This window comes from Varanus komodoensis, unplaced genomic scaffold (genome assembly GCF_004798865.1).
Source record: "Varanus komodoensis strain SLA01 unplaced genomic scaffold, ASM479886v1 scaffold10, whole genome shotgun sequence".
In the NCBI taxonomy this organism is placed as follows: domain Eukaryota; kingdom Metazoa; phylum Chordata; class Lepidosauria; order Squamata; family Varanidae; genus Varanus; species Varanus komodoensis.
Genome location: NW_025335269.1, coordinates 17,474,147 through 17,496,797, shown reverse-complemented (window position 1 = coordinate 17,496,797; position 22,651 = coordinate 17,474,147). Strand labels below are relative to the sequence as shown.

The 22,651-nt window shown below is 41.0% G+C and overlaps 1 protein-coding gene across 1 annotated transcript in view; it reads left to right on the top strand.

Moving 5' to 3' along the window:
- Nucleotides 1–22,651, top strand: part of STAC (SH3 and cysteine rich domain) — a 70,786-nt gene that overhangs the window by 11,715 nt on the left and 36,420 nt on the right. The window contains exon 2 of the mRNA XM_044455153.1: nt 16,097–16,373. Coding sequence (XP_044311088.1) covers nt 16,097–16,373 — 277 coding nt within the window. The remainder of the gene's footprint in view (nt 1–16,096; nt 16,374–22,651) is intronic.

Here is a 22,651-nt window from a genome sequence, read left to right as displayed (position 1 = left end):
TATAGATGCAATAAAATACAGTATAACATTCAATATAAGGAATTTAAAACAGCTTAAGCATCTAAAACAAGAACAATATGAAGTGACCTGTTAAAAACAACTGCTATATCCCCTCATATGTCAAATTTCAAAGAGAAAAGGCCCTTGGAGAATCTTACTGTCTAAAGCTCCTAGATTGCCTGTTTTCACACAGGAGAAATTCCATTGATAAACGAAGTATTTGTGCAATTCAGTGTAAGATCTGCCAAGTTACTAGATTTCTCATCTGTAGCAATGATTCGCAACTGGTTACAGTAGACCATAAATATCCCAAGGTCCTTTGCAGCATAGATACTAGGATACCCACACTGTTTTAATTTTGGCACATAAAGCAGTGTACAAAACCAAGCTCTAATGTAATGGCACTGAATTCAATTTGTATTTATTGGCAAATAAATTAATATCGATGGAAACTGTTCCTCTGATTCTGCTGTGTTCTTATTCTTGCTTTTAAAAGAAAAACAGGCAAACTACTAAAATTAGTATTTCAGGTTGGGTGTTTTCTATTTTTGCCATGACCAAAAGGAACTAGGTCATTTGTCTCACCATCATCTGCCTATTAAATTTGAATACAGTGAATGTCAAGAAAATTGCTGGCCAATTGTGAGTACTGGGGTACAACTTGGACACTTTTGCCAGATGCCAAAAGCTAAATGCTACCCCTGTGCCATGCCTACAGAAAAAAATATTATACTGGTTTATGCTTGCCCAATCCAGGAGAAAGGAGGACAGAACTGATGCTTCTCCATTTCCAACCAATCAGTGGTGTGGGGAGCCTAGAACCAAATGCCCAGAGATAGAGGAGATCAATCCACACAAATATGGGTGGGATTTTCATAACTAGCTAGAACAAGGGACAGGAATAAGACTCACCAGAGCATCCTGGAATCTTTTCTCTCTGATGTGTTTTCGCTTATTTCCATGAACAGGCATAGAATCCAACAGCCAGAATCCAGGACAAGATCAAACACGTAATCGAAGCTTATTGGTATCATGCAGTTGTGTATTAGACTGTCACAACTGTTTTAAGAAAAGTTATGAAGAGGAGTTGTAGCACTGGAAATTTGGTCAGCATAGATGAACAGATCAGGAATAATTCCAGTGAAAGTTAGTAGATGTAACCAGCTGGGAGGAAACTTTACAGCTTGGACTCAAAGAGCGTCAACTCAACAGCGTCAACTCAAAGAGGCTCCCATCCTAATCTATAATAGGCATAAAATAAACTGCCAAGATTGTTGGCATCTGTAATTTAAACAGTGTCATGCTTTGCAAAACTGTTCTTGAATGCAAAGCCCAAATGCAGTCCCCTCATGTGCAAGAGCCAACATCTATAAAATTAAGTTAAAATAGGCTGTGTATTGGACTGAAGAATCACATCATGGACTTCCTCCTCTCTTCTCTTTCAAGTACTTCACATACTTCTACTTTGAATACATTTGCATGAATACATGCAAATAACATGCTCTTGAAGACAGGCTTGTACAGAAATACACAAAATTTACTAGTATGCTGAGATGGCAGAAGAAGGACAGACCATGCCAACCTGTTGACTCACCTGCGGGCCCTTTCTTCTTGCCTATGGCTACCAGGCTGGTGCTTAAATTCAAGAGTGGCTGAAATACGCAGTCCCCTGGGTCAGGAAGGGTTCTTAACCTCATGTCTCTTATCTAAGGCAAATGTCCTGCATGAACAGTTCCTTGGATAGGCAGCACTGGCATTGCCAGCAAATGTATAGTGATTTGAAAAGAACTTGAGGTAGTCAAGTAAGGATTTTAGATCCTGTAGTTTGCAATTCCTTGAGCATCAAAATCATCCCAAGGCAAGGTTGCCCAATTCAGGTTAATGATTTAAAATTAGCAGTCTTTCAGGCATCCTTGTTATCCCTGGTCATGTAAACAAGCTCCAAGTAGCTATTTTATTAAGTACTGCATCCAGTTGTTCTACCACCCCTGGGAGCTTTAGAGACATCTTTTGGATTCCTGAGTCAATCCTTTAAAAAGGAGTGTCAGCGACAGCTCAGGGGACATCTTTTGCTTTATGCAGATAAACTCTTAAATGGCATTGGGAAATGAAGCATTATTCAGACACGACACACATCGCTTTATTAATGAGGCACGTTTCAGTAAAGTCAACTGTTCTGAATGGAAAGCAAAATACTGCTGACCTGGTATACATGCCAATTAGGCACAAGCTTCACCGGAGTAAAATGCACAGCACTGGCTGATGCTGACACACTAACTAATGCAATTTTCTGAAATGTTCTCTTTTTTGTCAGGTTCAGACATGGCTTGGGTCATAACAAAAAGACCATCATGCAGGCTATTTATCCTGTATATAGCACTTTCCAACATATATGGGAAATAGTGGTATGCCCTTATTTTAACTGGTACGCTCTCATAGCACCTCTCTGAAGAGCAGCTGCACATACTTGAGCATGTTTCTGTGAAATTCCCTTGGTCCAGGATCCTCGGACAAAAGTTTGGATCCATCTGTCATCAAGAGTGTATGTTTTTGTTGCTGTTAGAACCATTGTACGCATGGAAAAAATGTTTTTCCAGAGCAAGCCTGTTGCTGCTCCGGATGGGAGGTGGGACAGAAAGTAGATCTGATTGTACTGGTAGATGTCCAGGTGAAGTGCAACACATCAGCAAGGGTTTCTGACTTGTTAGGATTTTCCTAACAAGAGCAAAACAAAAATTAGTCCTGCCTTAAATTGTACTACTGGCATGAAGAAAGCTTGGAATAGTCAGGAGTGGATTTTTCTGTAGAAAGACCATGCATTCTGTTTGTTTTGGGTATCTGCAATAAATTCCAAGGTTCAGAATTCTTTCATTTTAAAGGTATGTCTTTTGCATCTGGTTCCACTTAGGTGGACTCTGGATCACTATTAAAAAGAAACTCAGTGCCACAGTGCAGAAATCATTTCACCCTTGCTCCAGATCCCATTTTCCCCTATGCATTCAGGTGAAAAATTAGTTTGAGAAATGGACACATGTCTAAGGCCACCAAAGAGTTTATGGCAGAGCAAAATGTTGATACCCCAAGTCCATTGCTCTAGCTCATAAGCCATGCTCAGTTCCCCACAGTTCTCCTGTACTCTGTCCTAACGTAATGTGTTTAAATTTACACCAGGGTAAAAAAAGAATTGGTGCAAATGTGATACACAGCACTCCCTGAAATTTTAATACTGCTCCTGATCATCTGCATGCATAATCTTATGACTATTACTTTCCTACTATGTCAATTTCGTGTTTCAAAAGAAGAAAAGTTCCTGAGAAATTCAATGCCTATAATTTCTACACATCTACTTCTGTAAATAAAGGTGGTCTGGCTTATGATTAAAACAGTGTAGATTTAGACACTCTACCAAATATTTTCATGTAGCAGAGATCCAGTTCATATATTGCCAAGGTGACTTGGTGTAGCATCCATGCAGAGGATAGTTGTAACTATTTCGCTAATATGTGAGTAACAAAAATAGATTTTTAACAAAGCATTTCTACTGAGAAGTAAGTCCCACTGAATTGGGTAACACTTCTGGCTGTTCATTTTTCAGCCAGCAGTTTGCATGCAGAGGGTGGAATCTATGCAGAAGCAAAACATTCAAGTTCATCTCTATTTGAGTATCACTGTGCCTATGAGGAAAATAAATGGCAATTCAAAAAATACAGAAGGGATATTTTCTAAGTGCTCTTAGGACTTTACAGAACCACTGGACTTGGCAAATTCAATCTTTTTTAAAATGAGTCCTCCATTTGAGAACAACACACTGATGCTCCTGTCTTGCTAAGGGCAAAGTTCCATTATTATTACTACTACTACTCCTAGTAGTAGTAGTAGTAGTAATATTTCATTTCTATACTGCCCATAGCCAGAGCTCTCTGGGCAGTGTACAACAAAATATATAAACAATAAAACAACTAGAGTGTTGCATTTTCAGTGTCCAAGGCAATTATAAATAAATTCTTTTTTCCCTTCTGGTAGCAACCTTCCTTCCTTCCTTCAAAAACAAGTATTTCTGTTGCTTTAATAACCCCCTGCTTAAGTGATGCTAAATAATTCACAGAGGCTAAAGGAAAATCCATGCATCTTTCTCCTTGCTAAATGCTATTTTGTCCTGTATGTACTCCTTTATGTATTTATAAAATAATATTGGCTAGGCACTTTTCTACCTTTTCCCCATATTCAGCAAAGCGTACTTCATTTTCCTTGTGGGTTTGTGTTTTTTTAATTCCTAACTTTATGAAGTGCCAGCTACTTTGAAATCCCACTAAAATTAGAGTTCACAAGCAGGCAAAATTATGGTTTTGTAATGCGACATACTGTTGTAATGGCTAATTCTGTGAATATTTAAACTTTCTTTCTGATCTATTTGCCACAAAGATATGAAACCAAGGTTCCAAAAGAATGTATATATAGATGGAAGAAGATTCGGGAATAAAAGGCATGAGAAATGTGGGTTCAAACCAAAATATGAAATTTTGCAAGTAATACAGAAAGCAAGTCCTTGAAGTGGAAGGGTTAAACCAGGGTGTACACACTTACCTGAACTGTCTTGGAGTGGGAACAGGGGTTCTGGTTGGGGTTTCGGTTTCTTTGGTTGTAGAATCATCTGTTTCTTAGGTGCGATCCTATTCATATTAGACAGAAGGAAGTCCTACAACTCAGTGAATTTGCCAGCCAGCATGCAACTGTTTTCTATACTTTCTGCTTAAAAGGTTTGCAGGTGACATTAGAAGGAACTTTGCTGTGCCGCGAACATGTAACTTCATCACTCAGAGGATTTTTTTTCTCCTCCCTGTTGTAGGAGAGCATTTACTGTATTTTTCCTGATCCCTTTCCAGGACTGCTCCTAATCTTTGGGGTAAACACATTGTTTAATATACCAGCAGATTTGGAATTGTTAAAGGCCATTCTGTAAAGCCGCTATGGCACATATAAATGTAGCATCCTCCCCCCCACAAAAAAAAAATTTGCAGTAACTGAATTAAATATCTAAAATAATTTCAGTGTCTCTTATTGGGCCACAGGAGTTGTCCAGTCATGCATGCAATGAAAGGCGTTAGTGTATATAAAGATACCTCTGTTCTTCATGCTGAGGCTGTGAACATGTAGCTCCTCACCATTTTCACCAATGTCAAGTTTCTAGGCCTTATTTTTAAAGATTTTTCTCGATAGGGTGGGATCATGTATTAGCCTATAGACAAGGGGACACTTCTGAAAGCGCTTGCATTAATTTGGCAAACGATCCCTTTATAGAAGTACTTGGATAATCTTACTGGAAAGCAGTATACAAATCTCTGTAACTGATGAATTGAATCCTTTGCGTTGTCAAGCTATAGCCCCTTTCTGGAATGTTTCGCTGTGTTCACAAAATGCATGGAGAAGAGCAGGCTCAGCCCTCCGTCACCCAAGCTTTCAACAGAAGTTGAAAGGGGAGTTGATGTGTATGTTGCTGTCTGGGCCGACTTTCTCCACATGGTCAGGAAACTCACTTAGAAGGAGTACATGCTGAGCCCTCTTCAGATGTGACATACAGCTCCCTCTCCTAGTAACGTCCATTCAGGGATAGGTGACTTGGGCTCCAGCAGAATCTTTGGCCAACACCTTCCCACAGCCTTAGCCTGCATAATCAGTGGTGAGATGCAATGGTGGGGGCTGTGGGCCAAAACATCTGGAGGGCTTCCGCTCTTGAATTCTAGGTCTCAAGCTATATGGCAAGATAAAGGATCTAGAAATGAGTCAATATGCACGCACAACTTCACAATTCCAAAAAGGAGAGTGGAATTTGTGATTGCATTAATGTCTGATAACACCATCAGACCAACCACATGAAGCTACCGCATTGCTTCACAGCCATCTTCCCAAAGTTGCTGCTCTCTGGATGTTGGCAGATAAGGGCTGTAGACCAAAAGATCTGGAGAGCAGCAAATTGGAGAAAGCTGCTACCGATAATAGTACTTGTTTCTTTTTCATTTTTTCCTGCAAAGTTCTTCAGGCATTAACAACACACGGTCCAGAGCACCTCAGTTGGTTTGGATGAGTGCCGTGTTGTGAACTAACAGTGTACATGAATTGGCTTATGTGTACAATACCAGCAGCTGTTTACGTTGTTCATATATGGTCTGCTTACTACATTTATGTTGCTCTTGGAAAGCTTAGATGATTTTCAGATTGACCAGCTGCCATTTAATCAATGAAATGCAAATCAATAGCTAAATAAAGTTTATAACAAGGAGGTTGTTTTCCTGGTTCAAGGCCAAGTTGTGCAACTTTGATGCAAGTGAGCAAAACAGTGTTCCTACGAAAGGGCTTTGACAGAGCAATTGCATGTGTGTATACTCTGAAGAAAGTGTTATAGGCTGCAATTCTATGGAAACTCACTTAGGAGTAAGCTTTCTAGAATGTAGTTAAGCTCACTTTTCAGTAAATATAGGCAGCACTTGGCGATGCTGGAAATACTTAAAATTTGGAATTACATATGAAAGCAAAGGATGTGTTAACTATGTACCACATTAAAAAAGCTAAAGTGTTAGGTCCAGATCTAGTCATACTTAAGGGCATAAGTTAGTCATGACTTACTTCAAACAGCCTGCTCTCAGCATGGATTGAACCCAGTTACCCTTCGCAACCTTAGATACAGCCTGATCAACACAAACGTTATAAAGTGTAATCCAGTCAATGTCTGGTTCTTGTGAGGCCTATTGCTGCATTCCTCAGCTTGATACCCCTCAGATGAGTTGGATCACAATGTCCATCATTCCCAGCAAGGATGGTGATGAGTTGCAATCCAGTAAATCTGATGAGCACCAGGTTGGGGAAGGTTGTCCATTGGATTCACTGCAATAGACATTATACCCTTCTCATGCTGTGGCTATTATGTTTGGTACTAAATTTAGTGCAGAATGTTTTCTTTTTTCTTTTCTTTTTTTTAAATACAAACAATGGCAAAACAGGAATCTTATCATTCTCTCTCGAAGCATCTGTTTCATTTTACATCCGTGAAAAAAAGGTTCCGTGCAAGTTGACCTAAGACTACAATAAAAGTGACTCATAAAGGGGCTTGAGTATGTTTTATGAAAACAGCTGAAATGGGAAGGTAGCATGTGCCATCTTCTTCCTCAAAACAAACATGCTGCAGCATGGAGAATTAGCACTCTGCCTCCCTAATCTCAAGGTAACAGCTCTCTTCACAATGCATTGAAAAGGCAAGTGGGACAACATGCTTATAAATAACAATCCATGTGCTTTTTGGTTGTGTGTGTTCTGGTTGCTTGAATTATACTGTAAGCTGCTCTGTATAAAGTTACAGAGGAAGACTAACAGATAGTACTAGGTAGAAACACTAATTACACTCAGATTAAGGCTAGATGCCTTTTTTTAAAAAACATGAGGATGATTCTAGGCTTTTTCTGCAGGAAGACATTTTGAAGATTAGGTGGAAAGAACACATCTGCCAGGACTGTCTTTACTTTTAACACTGGGTAGATGCTAGTAAGCAAACCTGGATGGATTGTTTGAGTGTGTGGAGGGGCAGGGGATAGTTAGACCTCTGCATGTATGAAGAAGCATCATGTGCAAGCGGGACAACCCCTGTGGTTGTGCAGTTCCTCAGTCTCATCAGCAACATCCATGTTTATTTATTTTATTTATTTATTAAAACATTTCTATGCCGCTCCTTGCCGAAGCCTCGGGGCGGCTTACAACACAATAAAATACAAAAATAACAATATAAAATTAACAGTATAAAATAAATAACAATATAAAAGAAGTCTGTTCTGGGCAAGGAGTTCCATGATCTCAAGGCTAGGACCAGTGGTGCTACCTGACAGCTCTGTTCTGACCTGATGCCTTTCTCATGATGTATGCATAAAAGTTTAATCCAAACAAGGCAGAGATGCTCCTGGTCAGTCAGCGTGACCTGCGCCTTAAGGCCGGGCTGCAGCGTAAGATTCAGCTGGAACAACAATTGACCCAAAATATATGTGATCCAAAGCAAATGGATCACGTATATTTCAGTGAGTTTCCTTGTTTGCCTCCTCTGGAGGTTGCAGCTCTATGTATGCAGGCTTTTATTTGTGTTGATCAGCCAATACGGACAGGGCTGACCTAACATATTTGGCTGCATGGAATGAAGAGCAGTTGGCACACTTCTTTCAGGCTGGCTGGACTGCCAGTTCTAGCGTTGGGCAACTCTGCTTCACCGTTCCAGAAGGCAGCAGCTCAGTTTACAGGGTTCAGGACAAAGAGGCATGCTAGACACAATTCTATCCTCCAACAGAGAGGAATGAATAGGGTAGGGTATGTCATAACTACCTTTCATCATCTTTACTTACCTCTCTTTCTGCTTCACAGTAGGGTCTGCATTCACAACAGAGCCTCTGACTGGGTTCAGACAACATGGTTGAATTGAGTTGCCACTGAATCACAAGCTGTGGTTGAAACACGGTTATTGTGTTGTGTAAGTCTACAAACAAAGCATAGTTTGTTAACCACAGACAGCCCATAAAGAAAGCCCATGTTTGTTTATGGGTTGTAAACTGTGGGTTGTTTGTGGTTAACAACCCATGGTTTCTTATCACAGATGAGTTCAGATGATCCCCATTTCAGCAATAACAATTCAATGTCATCCCCACTTGACCCCTTGATTGTGGGTTATTGTGTTGTCTGACCCCAGTTTGTCATGAAGGGGTACATGGAATGGGATGAGTTTGGCATATTCATTAGCTTTCTACTGGGTATACTTTTGTTTCCATAGTAATATGCTGTTTACCTCACACATTCTGAGGCTGCAGATAACAAATATTGGGAAGGCAACTCTGGAAAAGAAATTCTGGTCCTGCAGCTTAAGATTGCAATTATTTTGAATCCACCTTAGGAAAGTTTATTGGAAAAAAAATAAAGCATAGGAGGGTGGACAATTTAACTCACAGGGGCTATAGAAATTTGTCAGTGTTGGTGGATTTTTACAGTCTAAAAATCCAATAAGCAAAGCTCAGTCATGTTTGTGGAGAAAGAAAGAAAAAGAAATGAGTGGGTGATTGAATCCAATTTCCTTAATACCTTTCATTATTTATAATGCATGAAATGTTATATCAATTTCATCTGAATAAATAAACTGAATAAAATGTGTGGGTTTGACCTGAGAAATATATAAAGAGCAAGTTTCTTAACAGTTTGATATTCAGGATGCAACGGATGTTTTAATATCCTAAGAAGTGGTTCCAGTGAAGATTTGTGAGAGGCAAAAAATTCTGGTTAGTTTATTCCAAGTCACATTTTCCAACCAGATTGGGGTCACTGAACTTCCAAAAAAGAGACAGCATCCCTTTTTATCACAACTTTCAGTATTTACTTTCCAGCTTGTCTTTTTTGTAGATCAGGCCCTAAGAGTGACTTGCAATGATATAAGCAAGAACACTGCAAAACGAATACTTTAAAACATTAATTGACAAATGCAGCATGCTTACACTTAATAAAGCAAAAAAAAAAAAAAAACTTGGTCCTGTAAATATCTGCCCCAAGACCTCTGTCCCCTGGCAGGGGAAAGATTCTGGCCTGCACAAATGTTAAGGCAGAGATGCAGAAAACTGTTCCTTCCTAGATGTTGTTGAACTCCATCTCCTATCAGCCTCAGGCAACATAGCCAGTCATTGGTGATGATGGGAATAGGAGGCCAAGTATAACCATGGGGACACGTGTTCTCTACTGCTATTCCAAAGCCTCTAACAGAATGTGTTTGGCAAATGACTATCAGGAAGCTATTTTACCCCATGAGATGAGCAGGGGATTGGGGATGCAGCCCAGGGGGTGCATGGGTAGTGCGGAAGGAACATGTCTGTGTAGAAGAAGAAATTACACCTGTTACACCTGTCCCCTCTTCTGGTTCTTTTATGTAATATTGTAATCTGCTTGGAGAGTCTTCAGACCAGAATAGAGTAATATAAGTTGAATAAATTGTCGTCGTCAGCAGCAGCAGCATATAGAGTGTAGCCATACAGCTATACATTGTCCCCTGACTCTCTGTATGCTAAGTCAGGTGTATGGGCTTGCATGTCTCCACCAGTGTGTTGCTTTGCTTCGCAGCACGCAATTTCTCTCCACGTGGGTTCTGCACTTTGTCACGGATCTGAGTCAAAGTCAAGGCAGGAAAAGTGTAGGGCAACCCAGCGCAATGACTGCCGCACTCAGCCTGCACTGCTTTAGGAAAGTCATCCTGCGCAATTTTGAAAGCGGGGTCTTTCTTTGTTCTGATTTTCTGAAGTACAAGGCACTTGGCTTCCCGTCGCGTTGTTGAAGCAGCATCAGTGGGAGATTCAGCAACATCTTTATTCATATGCTGCCAGTAATTATGCTTGATCATGGGGTGTATTAATGCATTCCTGGGCTTGACATTTCAGGATTTGTGAATGACTCATGCGGACCCTGTGTTTTATTTTTATTTTAATAATCATTAAAATGGAATCATCCCAGCCTTGAGCAAAATCGCTTCAAAGTGTGACTGATGTGTGCCATATAGAAAAACAAAGTAGAAGAAAAACAACCAGAAATTAAAGTCATAGGTTTCTAGGATCAAAATACACAGGATTTTTAAAAACCCTTTCAGTAATGCAATTTCTGTTCCTTTATTTGTTTACTTATTCAACATATATACACCCCATCTCATCTTCCACTTGAGACAGCTTAACAAGCATAACGACCCTGCTGAGGAAACAAAGTTACAAAAAGAAGTATGTTTGAAAAGAAGTGCAAAAATTCTACATGGAGCAATGTGTAACAGTGATGTTTATAAGCATTTTATTATTTTCATTTCAAGTATATTATCTTTTCTACAACGAAATGGCATTCATTTTTATGGCAAAGTGTTTAGCAGCTGTTTCCCAGTGGTCACGATGGCACCATGATTAACGTCAGTTTGAAATGCAACTGCATATGCTCAGAGTTTGTTTGTTTGTTTTTAATTTGGATTGGCAAATCTCATTTTTTAAATTCTTCCTTTTATTTTTCTGCCATATCAAGAATGCAGAAGTAGTTTTAAATCATAGAATAGCAGGGGTTAGAAGAAAAAAGAAACATAACTTACTTGTGTGCCGCAAACCTGGAGATGTTAGTCAGATGTTAATTGTGCCTGGGCTCCAGTTCTTCCTTTTTATCCTCTTTTCTCCTCTTCGACTGGATACAATATAAAATATGGGAGGCCTTCCAACAGAGGACTGTCCTCTGACTGTCCTCTGTAAAATAGGCTACATGGCCACCCTGCACCCAGGAACTCTTCCCACATGGACATCTGTTTCACCTCAAGGGTGGAGGAGATGCAATTTTTCAGTTTCTCACAAGATAAAAATACAGAAGAAGGAAGCATAAGGAACTTGTGCGTTCTCTCCTGACTTCGGCAACATTTTCTCTGACTGACATGATTATCTAAAAATAATGAGACAGTTTGCTTCCAGTGGAAGTTATTCCTGATTTTAATCTATAGTCTCGGGCCTCTATAGTTTCATGCATAGTAAAAAAAACCCTGTCCCTTCACATAATTGGGCAAATGGCTTCTGCGAAATTATTACCAAATCGTGTTATGTCTGAAACTGAGTTTGTACTATTAAATTAGCTTCTTGGTGCCTATTGCTGAGCCAGCAAGAGGCCTGTTGTTTAGAAAAAACATACTTAGTTGTGCTGCTTAGTCTAATTCCAGTGACTAAGAAGAATACTGTTTACTATTTAATTAACCTCATGTGGCATGGTGGAAATGGACGGCCAATCAATAAGGAATGTCATTACAGTCACCTTGTGGAACTGCAATTCTGGTTTTTGGTTTGTTTTTTTTGGGGGGGGGGCAGGGGCGATAATGAGTCTTGATTTCTGCACAACAATTTCAGTGGTAGGCAGGTGATTTGTTACTGAGCTCTGCACTCCCAATGGAGGCATGCGCTGAAAGATCTTCCAGACTACAAATTGCTCTGAGCAGGTGAGCCAGGGAGACGGAGGATACTGTTTATTGCCTTGCCCTGTCATTCTCTTCACCCAAAACCCCCCAAATTCCATTTCAGCTGCTGCAATAAATCAGCAAATCAGCAGCTCTTTTGTTCCTAGTCAATTTAACCGTTTCCGATTTCTGCTACTCCTACGAATGGGGTGGCAGTGCCTCTTTGCATAGGATGTGGACACGTCAATTTACAAGATGCCATTTTTAAAATATTAATAGTTTAAAAATGAAAACAGCAATTTTCACCAGAGCATTTAAGGCGGTGACCTGGTAACCTGGGTGGGGTGCCTTTTGTTCTGTTACTCCAGAGGAGCAAGCTCAAGCTCCATACACAACTGTTGTTTTGCCACTTGTGTATTTAGAAGGGGAACAAACTAGATATCTGATAAAAGAAACAACCGTTATGCCTCTTCCAAGGCCATGAACATCTGTAGTTGGAAAGGTGGCCATTGTTATGGCCCATTTTGCTACCCAGGAGCACAGATCTGTATGGCCTCTCCCACCCTGGAAAATGCTGCATGCTGTATTTTTAAGCATGTAACAGGCCACTTCTGACTATAAAACCATGCTGTTGAAATGAATAGAAACTGTATAAGAGCATCCAACTCACATTCATTGAGACTTTCACCCAGAACTTCCCAATGGATTATATGATTTGTGTTCTTTGAAAATACACACACTGTTTCCTGATGTGGGAGAGCCTGGCTCTGCACTGTATTCATGTTATTGTGCAGTAGCTCCCTTCATTTAAACCAGGGATGGGCAGAAGGTAAACAGGATGTGTATGATTTGGCAGTAAATTAGCAGATATCTCTTGGCTCCCAATTACTTACCGATGGCAGCAACAAAACAGCTCTTTCTCACCCTAAATCATATTGCTGAAATAACAAATACTTGGTGTGTGGGGAGGGGGGGATGGTGTGTAATCAATAGTGCGTTTTTTGTTTTTATTTTTTGTGTGTGGAAGGAATATTGTCTAAAGAGTTCTAGTTTGCTAAATCAGTTCCTTGGATCAGAATTAGAATTAGATAATTATTTTTAAAAAGTGTGTGTGGTTTTTCACCATTTACCAGTTAGTAGATTAAAACATTCTAGTTTAAAAAAAAAAAAGATTCCACAGGCCTCAGTCTGTCCCCTACTGATTTAAAGGGTGCTTGGGAAAGAGCATACGCAAATGGGTTGTGCTCCCAAAATATTAGCATAAGAACATACAAAATGCATATTTGTGTGACACCAGTATGCAGGCGTTGGAAAATGAAAACAACAAAGTGTCCTAAGTAAAATGGGAAAGATGGAAGGTGTTGTGTAAGGTCTCTAGAAGGTTGTTGTGAGGTTATTAGTGCTGACTCAAAGTATTATAAACAGCCTGAGGCACCATCATTAATCTGCCAAGCCACTGTTGCAATCTGCAAGTGAATGAGGACTAAAAAAAGAAAAACTTGCATTTTCTTTTTTCTTTTTTTTTAAAGTTTGGTGTTAATCATAGAATAATAGAGCTGGAAGGGGCCATGAACCCCTGCTGTTGCAGGACATCAGTTTACATCATCCCACTCAGATGGCTGTCCAGTTTCACCTTGAATGTCTCTAGGCTGGAAGAGCCACCACCTCTCTAGGCAGGTTTCACTGTCATATTGCTTTGACAGTGAGGAACCTTTTCCTGATATCTAGCTGAATCTGGATTGTCACAACTTGAACTGATTGTTCCATATCCTACACTCTGGTATTACTGAGATCTTGACCTTTTTCTTTGTGACAGCTTTTGGGGTATTTATAGAATGATATCATGACCCCACTCAGTCTTCTCTGCTTAACGCTGAACAAGCCTGGTTCTCACAGTCTCTCCTTACAGGGCAGAGTTTCCAAATCCTGAATCATTTTCATTGCCTTCCTCTGGACCTTTTCTAATTTTTCTGCATCTTTCTTAAATCTTGGTACCCAGAACTGGACACAATATTCCAGTGGAGCTCTGGCTAGTGAGGAGTATAGGAAATCTACAACTTCTCATGATTTGGAAGTAATACTTCTGTTACTGAATCCCAAAATAGTATTTGCCCCTTTTGCAGCTGCATTGCCTTGTTGGCTCATATTTAGCTTGTTGCCCACAAAACTATACATATAGCCCATGTTCTGTTCTTCGTCCCCAGTACATCTACAGGATCTGTGTGTGTAACATGACTGTAGAGGCCACTGTCATTTTTACCAGTAGCTCGGTTTCGTCCCCATGCCGTGGCAGCTTTCCATAGACACTGAATTTGATTAATGAATGGCCATCTAGGCCAGTTTACTGACTGCCTGAGGTTCTCCAACCTTTTAAGGGGCAGTGTCCTCACTCCTTGTTATCTTTCAACTGGAGGTACCACTGAGCAAATCTTTATAATACATGTAAAGGATGCTGTGCGCTACTGAAATACCCCCTCTGTTAGATTCAAAAGGAATCTAAATTCCTTTTCTCAGTGCCTGTAATTTTGGCCCGGATTATTTACATTGCTAACCTTTGGGTCCCAGATGTTGCTGGACTATAGTTCCCAACATTTCCAGTCAGCATGGCTGATGGTTAAAGAGGGTGGGTGCTGTAGCTCAATAATACAGGAGAACAAAGGTTGAGAACTTCTGGCCTAAACTAGAATTTAACACTTTGTGAACGACCCTGAGCAAATGCTAAGCCCGTGTACTACTTCTTCTCCTCACTTTTAGCATAGTTGCAAGCCGTCCTGAGGCTTGCTCAAAGGACGGGGTAGAAATGTTTAAATTAAATTAAAAATCAAAGAGGAGATCAAAAGCATCCACTTCCAGGATTAAACTGACTACAGTTTGTTGTTGCATCTGATGAAGATAAAATGTGGCTAGTTTAAACAATTTATTGAAACAAGCCTAGGTCAAAGCAGTTGTTGATTCAGATTTGTTTCAGTAAACTGATTGAAGGTCTAGTTCACATGTAATGACAACCCAGAGTATGTGCTCAGTATGCATGATTGTTGAATAATGGTCTGCCGTTAAGCTGTGGGTTGTCATTACATGCATTTTGATTTAACTATGGGTTGTTAACGATCCAGGAAGAAAACCCATGGTCTGTTGCTGTGCTACAAACTCTGGGTCACCCATAGCTAACAATCCATGGTTAAACCATAGTAAATGGTCAACAAGTGACAACCCATGATTCAAGGACAACTCTGAGTTGCCATTATGTGAAAATTGTTTAATCCAAGAAGCAAATGCTTCCTAAGGAGGATGGTGGGTTGCGGGAGCAAGATAGACCCAAGCTTATTCATTATACTTTAGTAGTATATCTGAATCAGGAAATGTCCTAATTATATTTTATTTATTTATTATTTCAATGTGTATGCCACTATCCTAGCCCACAGCTGGGCTTTTCATACTATTTGTTGTGAACTACCCAGAAGGTTTGGCTATTAGGTGGTATAAAATGTAGTAAAGAAAGTGGGGGGGGGGGAGGTTATCTGGGTGACACCAGTTAAAAACAATTAACAAATTAAAATAATCACAGTTACAATAAAATGCAGCAAATAAAACACAGCTTCAGGGTCAAAGAAAATTGTTTCTGCTTGCTCTGATTTTGTGCAATTTTTTCCCATTTGAAAATAGCTCTCATAAACCTTTGTTACTAGAAGTAAGAGCTTTAAGCTAAAATAAGCCAGCATTTGGCCTCTGCCCCCTTTGCCTTTAGGTCTGCCCTACACTGGAATGATTATGAGTTGGAGCAGGAGACATTAAGGCCTCATTTGGGCAATCAAGACCTGTCCAGCAGTCTGCACTGACTCTGTCCCAACTCACCTGAAAGCCTGCAATTTGGAGGAAAGATCTCAGTCAGCCAGATGGAGCCAGATGGCCAAGGGTTGCATGCAGCTGACCCAGGGTGAGGCAGTGCTTAGGAGAAACTTCCAGATGAGTGTGGGCTGATATAAAGTCCTAGAATTTGGAATTGCACTCCTTGTTTTCTGTCGTTGTCAGCCAGGATTAATTTGTTCGTTTAACTTATATTATGCTAAATTGGCCCTAGAGCTTTCTAAGCAAGTCACACATACTACAGGTAACCATTTCTTTGTTGTATTGCAGCTCCAGAAACTGAAGCGATCACTTTCTTTCAAAACCAAAAGTTTGCGGAGTAAAAGCGCAGACAACTTCTTCCAACGGACAAACAGTGACATGAAACTACAAGTAGATTTGCTATCGGAAATCAGCCCCAGAACGGGGCAGCTCCCAAACCTTCAAAGTCAGACGTCCACTCCAACCAAAGTTCATCACCCACAGGAAGGCAACAAGACTCACATTTTCCAGGAGCATATCTTCAAAAAACCTACCTTCTGTGACATTTGCAATCACATGATTGTTGGTAAGAATGATCCTGTTTCTTACTGGGCATGTGTTATCTGAAGTTCAGTGGTCTTTCTGGGGGTCCGATAAAGTTCTAGCCGAAAGGAACTTGTGAATAATCAGTGCATCTTTTTGAATATGCACCTAAACCCTTTAAGCAAAACAGTCCCAGAGCTGGCCTTAGACATTAAGCTGAGTGAGACAACCACCTCGGCAGACGCTGAGAGTTAGAGAACAGTGATAAAGGTGATGCAAGAAGGGCTGCAGCCTGCCTGGTACTCTCTGAGTGAATCCGTTGTCCCCAGGTGTAGTGGAGGACACCGTCTCATCTCTAGCGTTGAAGAAAAATTCAACACTCTGTGCATGAGTTGGGGAGAAGCACCATCTTGTCCTTTGTCTTAGGAAGCAAAATACGTTGGGACGATCCTGCTAGATCTGTCACTGGAACATTGTGCGTTTGTAACATGCTGCATGAGCTTTATTTTTAATGGACAGACTCCAGGCCTTCGGGCCACTAAATTCTCCATGTGAAGAAATGTTGTTGTTGTTAGTCGCAAAGTCATGCCTGACGCATTACAACCCCATGGACAACATTCTCCAGGCTGTCCTGTCCTCCACTATCCCTCAGAGTCCACCCAAGCCCACACCCACTGCTCCAGTGACTCCATCTAGCCACCTCGTCCTTTGCCATCCCCTTCTCCTTTTGCCCTCAATCATTTCTAGCATCAGACTCTTCTTCAGTGAGCCCTTCCTTCTCATTAGGTGGCCAAAATATTTGAGTTTCGTCTTCAGGATCTGGCCTTCTAAAGAGCAGTCAGGCTTGATCTCCTCTAGGACTGACTGACTGGTATGACCTCTGAAGAAAAGCAGCAACGCATAATCACAGAATAGCTTACAACTCCTATATGTGCGGTCCAGGCCTTGCTAATATTTCCCTATGTTTTGCGTGCTCATGTATCTAATCACACAGCACTCAAGCCCACCCTTTGTTTCAACTCAGACTAAAGGATTTCTTGAGCTTTGGCCAGATAGCTTTACTGTCTAACCAAATAAACCAATGCAGGAAGAATGTATTTATTTTTAGGTACATTTTCTTGCACTACATATTCAGGCTATCAATTATGATCCCTGCACAGATTCAGGGAATTCATCAGGCCTATAAATTGTGCAATGATAAAATTCCATGCTGAAGCAAAATAGTTCTATTTTATTACTTCATGGAACACACTCTGGGTAACTCAGGCAGTTCCTTCACTCTCTTCCCCAGAATTTGGAACAGCTAAATTAAAATAAATATCATCAGGAAGAAACCACAGCATCATGGTATTTGGCTATCCAAAACAGGCTACCAAGCTGTACAAAGCCCAGAATCTTTGCAACTACTGGAGTCTCTCTCTTTTTTAACTGAAACTGTCTGTGATGTGTTTTATTTATGAGCTATTAATACAGAGCACAAAAAGAATGGAAGAAGGGGGAAGAATCTATGCTAATATCAGTCGCCCTGCCCTGCCCTGCATTTTTAATGGTTTGGTCTAGTCCTGTTTTTCATTCACCCTTGAGATAACATATTAACTTATATTAGGGGTGGTAAGGGAGGCAGAAGGCAAGATTCTTCAAGAAGATACTCTTTAAGAGCCAGCCTGGAACAAAACTGCATAACCAACATCACTTCAAAGCACAGGGATATCATTTTGATGGACTCCAGCCCGTTTCCTTTCTTCTTCTCTAGTCCATAGTGTCTTCAGTGATATGTGTACAGTTTTGCAGTTTAAAAAGAAAAGCATGCTAGTGCTCTCCTCTGAAAACCAAAACATTTTATCTGTTTTTTAAAAATTCCTGCTACTCCCTAAGTTCACGTCCTCTAGTGACGCAAATGGAAAAAATCTTAGTTTTCTACACTTTTCTTTTTTTCCACACCATGTCTCATTGATGTGTTGAATGCAAGGATTCAGAAAAAAATTTAAGTCAAAATAATTGTAAAGTTCAGCATGAGCATAAATCTGTCTGGCACAGGCATAAATCTAGACTGAGTGGGAAATAAAGTCTGTTCCTCTCAAATGGATGCTCTCTTGATATTGCTTAGATGGGAGAATGATCATTCATTTTATGTTTTGCAATGTAATCAATTCCAATTTTAAGAAATACAGATTAGTTTTCTATCTCAGTGTACAAACTGGAAAACAACCAGAGATGCAGAAGCATTTTTCTCTTCAATCCTTCAAGAGTCTTGAAGTTCATACTGTTGAGAACTCCACACCTACTTTCAGCCTTACTTTATCTTCTTTTTCTCTCCAACCCCTGCATCAAATATTGGCAGCCAGCCTAAAAGTTGGGGGGAACACCTGGTTTGCAGGCCTTTTAAAGGCAACATTCTGAACTTGTTTTAAGAAAATTTTGTTAAAATTAAATGTAAGGGGCAGCGAGGATTTGGGTTTAGGCTCAAATCACAGGCAAACATCCTTTCATAGATATGCAGCCTATTGTTGCCCAAGGACCTGTGGACTGGGTGTCTATTAGTTGAGGTGCCATGAGAGACATTTCTAAATCAGACTGTCCAAATGCCAATGGAGGGAGAACCATGCAGCTTGTGAAGAAGAAGGAATTTCAGCCTCTACAGCTTTGTTCACCCCTGCAAGGTCCATATTTCCCCATTCTGAACAGCAGGGGCTACATCCTGCTTTGGCTCCAGTTGTCCCAAACCATCCCTACATTCACAGAATACAGAAAACCTGCTTGAAAACAAAGCAACCACTCTTCTTGTGTTCCCTGGTATTATATACCACTGAGACTATAGAGGTATAGTTCTCCCTCACTGCAGAGTGGGGGATAGCAGAGAAAATAATGAACCCCAAGAGAAATACAAGCAGTTTTATTGATCTGTGTCAGCAAAGCTGTTCTAGGAGGTTTCATCCCCACCAGGAGCCAGTCTTTCATAAGGCTAATGGGTCTTGATTTCCCACCGAAGACAAAACTGGAGTATTAACTGGAGTATTGTGCTCAGATTTGGGCTCCTCATTACAGAAAGGATAAAGCCAGGTTAGAGTCAGTGCAGCATAGGGCCACAAGGTTGGTGGCCGGTTTGCAGGGGATGCCGTATGAGGTGAGACTGAGGGAACTGGGTCTCTTCAGCCTGGAGGAGACTCAGAGAGGATATGTTGGCTACATACAGGTATGTGAGGGGATGTCACATGGAGATGGGTAGAGACCTGTTCTCCCCTGCAGAGGAAGGCAGGACGCACTCCAACGGAGCAAAGCTCAGGGAACCAAGCTTCCATTTAGATGCCAGGAAGCACTTCCTAACAATTAGGACCCCCAGGGTGTGGAATGGGCTTCCATGAGAAGTCGTTGAGGCCCCATCAGTGAGGGTGTTCAAAGATAGGCTGGACATGCACATGGTGAACATGTTGTGAGCGGAGCCGGCTGGAGCTGGGGGTCAGACTAGATGGCCAGGGAGACCCCTTCTGACTCGTTCTGTTTGTATGTTTCTATGTTTCTAAAACTTCCCCAAAGAGTGTAGGTCGGCAATTTTGGCTGCTGCCCCCACCCATTGTCCTGCTAGTGGCCACTGTCCAGTCATCAGCAGGAGACCTGGACAGGGAATTAGGAGAGGGGGTGGCAAGAAGAAAAGAACCACCTTGCACTGGGTTCAAAAGCTCAGTGTGAGGCCATGTGCAGCTCATCTCTGGCATGCCACCGATAAGCAGCAGGGAAGCTACCCATGACCCTTCCCACTGGTCAGCTGTAGCTCTTAAACCTCAGAGAAGCAGCTAACATGGTGCTTCCCACCCTGATGGTGAGGGTTGACGAGAGGCATCAAAGGCAGAGCTGTTTTCGGTGGCTGGAAGTGAGAGCCTTAAAAATCCTGTGGCCCTCTAGAAGCTGCTTGGGGGCCATAGGATCATTCTGCCCATCAGTTAACCTATTGCAGTAGGATGATCATGCAGCCTACTTTAGAGATAGTCTTCTGTTGAAAAAGCTGTCTATTCCAAGCCAAGTTGAAAGGAAAAAAGAAGGAAAAGCAAACGGCTTGCCTATCAACAGCTCCTGGCCAGGAGGATTAATAGGCAGGCAGGTCAACCTCTTCCCCATATGGGGAGACGTATTTCTGTTTAAATTACAATATCTATTTCTAAATATGTATCTATGCATAAATGTATGTATAATGATTTATATCTAAACCAATAGCTTCTTTTGTTCCCCTGTGCACACCTTACTTTGCAGTCGTAACTTTAAACGGGCTTAAGTGCATAGGATTCTACCTTACACTGAAGCTACGAACTGCAGTCCTAGGAATTATGATAGGCTTCTATTCTAGCAACTGTTTCTGTTGTTCTTATGCTCCTTTTGCTTGCAGAATCTACCAAAAATAAACATTAAAAAGCTAATTTTGTGTGCAGACCGTCAAAATTCAGCCCATATGAATCAATCAAGAAAACATACTTTTGCAGGAAAGCTAGAAAGCTAGCTACAATTGAAATAAGTGTTCTTGGCCATGCTGAAACAAAAAAAAAAAAACACTGTACATTTAACTGTGGGAAACTTTTACCTTTTTAAAGCTTTGGGGGTTTTTTAAGAGAACCCTCTCCTGAAGAGAAAGCTCTCCACTGAATGCTACTGCTTCTTTTTTTTAACTTTGTATCCAAAGAAACCTATGTCCCTGGGGAATAAGTTCTAATTTTAATCTTGTTCCTAGCATTCCTACATTCAGTAACAGATTCAGCTATTTCCTCTGGGAATTTTAAAAAAATCCACTAGAACATAGAAGACACATTCTGGATAGTAACTAATGATAACAGAATGAGGGGAAATGCCTTGCTCTAAAATGTTAGCAATCCTTTTCCAGCTGCGATGCTGCTAGTACGTTAGCTTTTTGCAACTTGGTGTTATTACTCAGAACTCTAATTATGGGTGTTCTCAGCAGGGTGCTGTCCACTGGGTCCTAGTGGTCACAATTGCAGCCGCCATCTCAGTTTCCCCCAAATGCAATGCTCTGGAAGTTTGATTATGTTGTGGCACTGTGTGTTAAGGAACACGGCGGCTGCCCTGCTTTTTACACACTGCACCACAGAGCTGAGGGCCCAGTGAGGATCTCTGTGTGTGCAGCAAGCAGCACCAACTGCCTGGGAATGCTGGGAAATGATGCCATCTACGATGTTACAGTCTACAAAACATGTCATGTCAACTCCATTTGCCTCTGATCCTTTACATTCGCTGCAAGTGTTTTTCGGTTGTTTGGAGGGCCTCGGCCTCATTCTGCATGTCAGTCGTCCTGTGCTCCCTTACTCTTTTTTCCCTTGCTGTCCCAGCATACATTTCTCCTAGGTGTTCTGCTTTTGGGGCAAAAGCTTGGGCCACAATCAATGCATCAGTCCTTGACTGGACCAAGGGTGTCCTTAGCTTTGCCTGAGCAGGCTAACACATGGCTACTCTTTATGAGGTCTCACTTGGACTTCCTCTTCCCTCTCGCAGGCTTGTAAACTTTCTCCTGGTTGCAAACGTCTGATTTAAAAAGGTCCACTTGCACTTTTAAAACTAACAGAAATGATTTCCTTGAAAGAGCCCGAGCGTTATTGATTTTTACCACGAAACCACCGCGGGCTGTTTCTTTGCACACTGCCTTAGTGGCATAATAGACCTTCCATTTCTGGAAAGTTTTTGCAGTTTGCTTTGAAAGCTCTGTTACAGCTTTATTGATCCCTCAGAACTCTTACTATCTTCCTTCCACACTGAGGAACAAAAGCAGCATCACAAACTAAGAGAAACTGATCTGAAACCCATCATAGGATTGTGCTATTGTCCCCTACAGTCTCCAAATTTCAAAAGATTTGCTTTCAGCTGTTCCATCCACTGTAATGGGCATGAAACACTGCTTCCAATTTTGGCTCTGAAAATATCTGCTGAGAGATATTAGCAGCAGCCATTGTCTTTTGATACAAGGGTTCAAAGGTCCCTTGAGTCTAAACAGAAGTAATATCGGCTCTATGCTATGAGTTAAGCAGATTGCACATGGTGCTTTAAAGGAGAAGGCCTCTGGTTCAATCCCTGGCCTCCCATCTCCACATAGGGCAAGAAAAAGAGCTGTACCAAACCCTGAAGAGCTGCTGCCAGCCTGTGTTGGCAGTACTAAGCTACATGGGCCAGTGATCTGTCTCAGTAGCTTCCTTCTTTCCCAGAGTTGCTCCCACAAATTGCGGTTTTGGTGATGGACTTAGATGGCCACAGTACACTGGAGGATAAGGTTACCTGTTGTCGTTATTATTATTATTATTATTATTATTATTATTATTATTATTATTA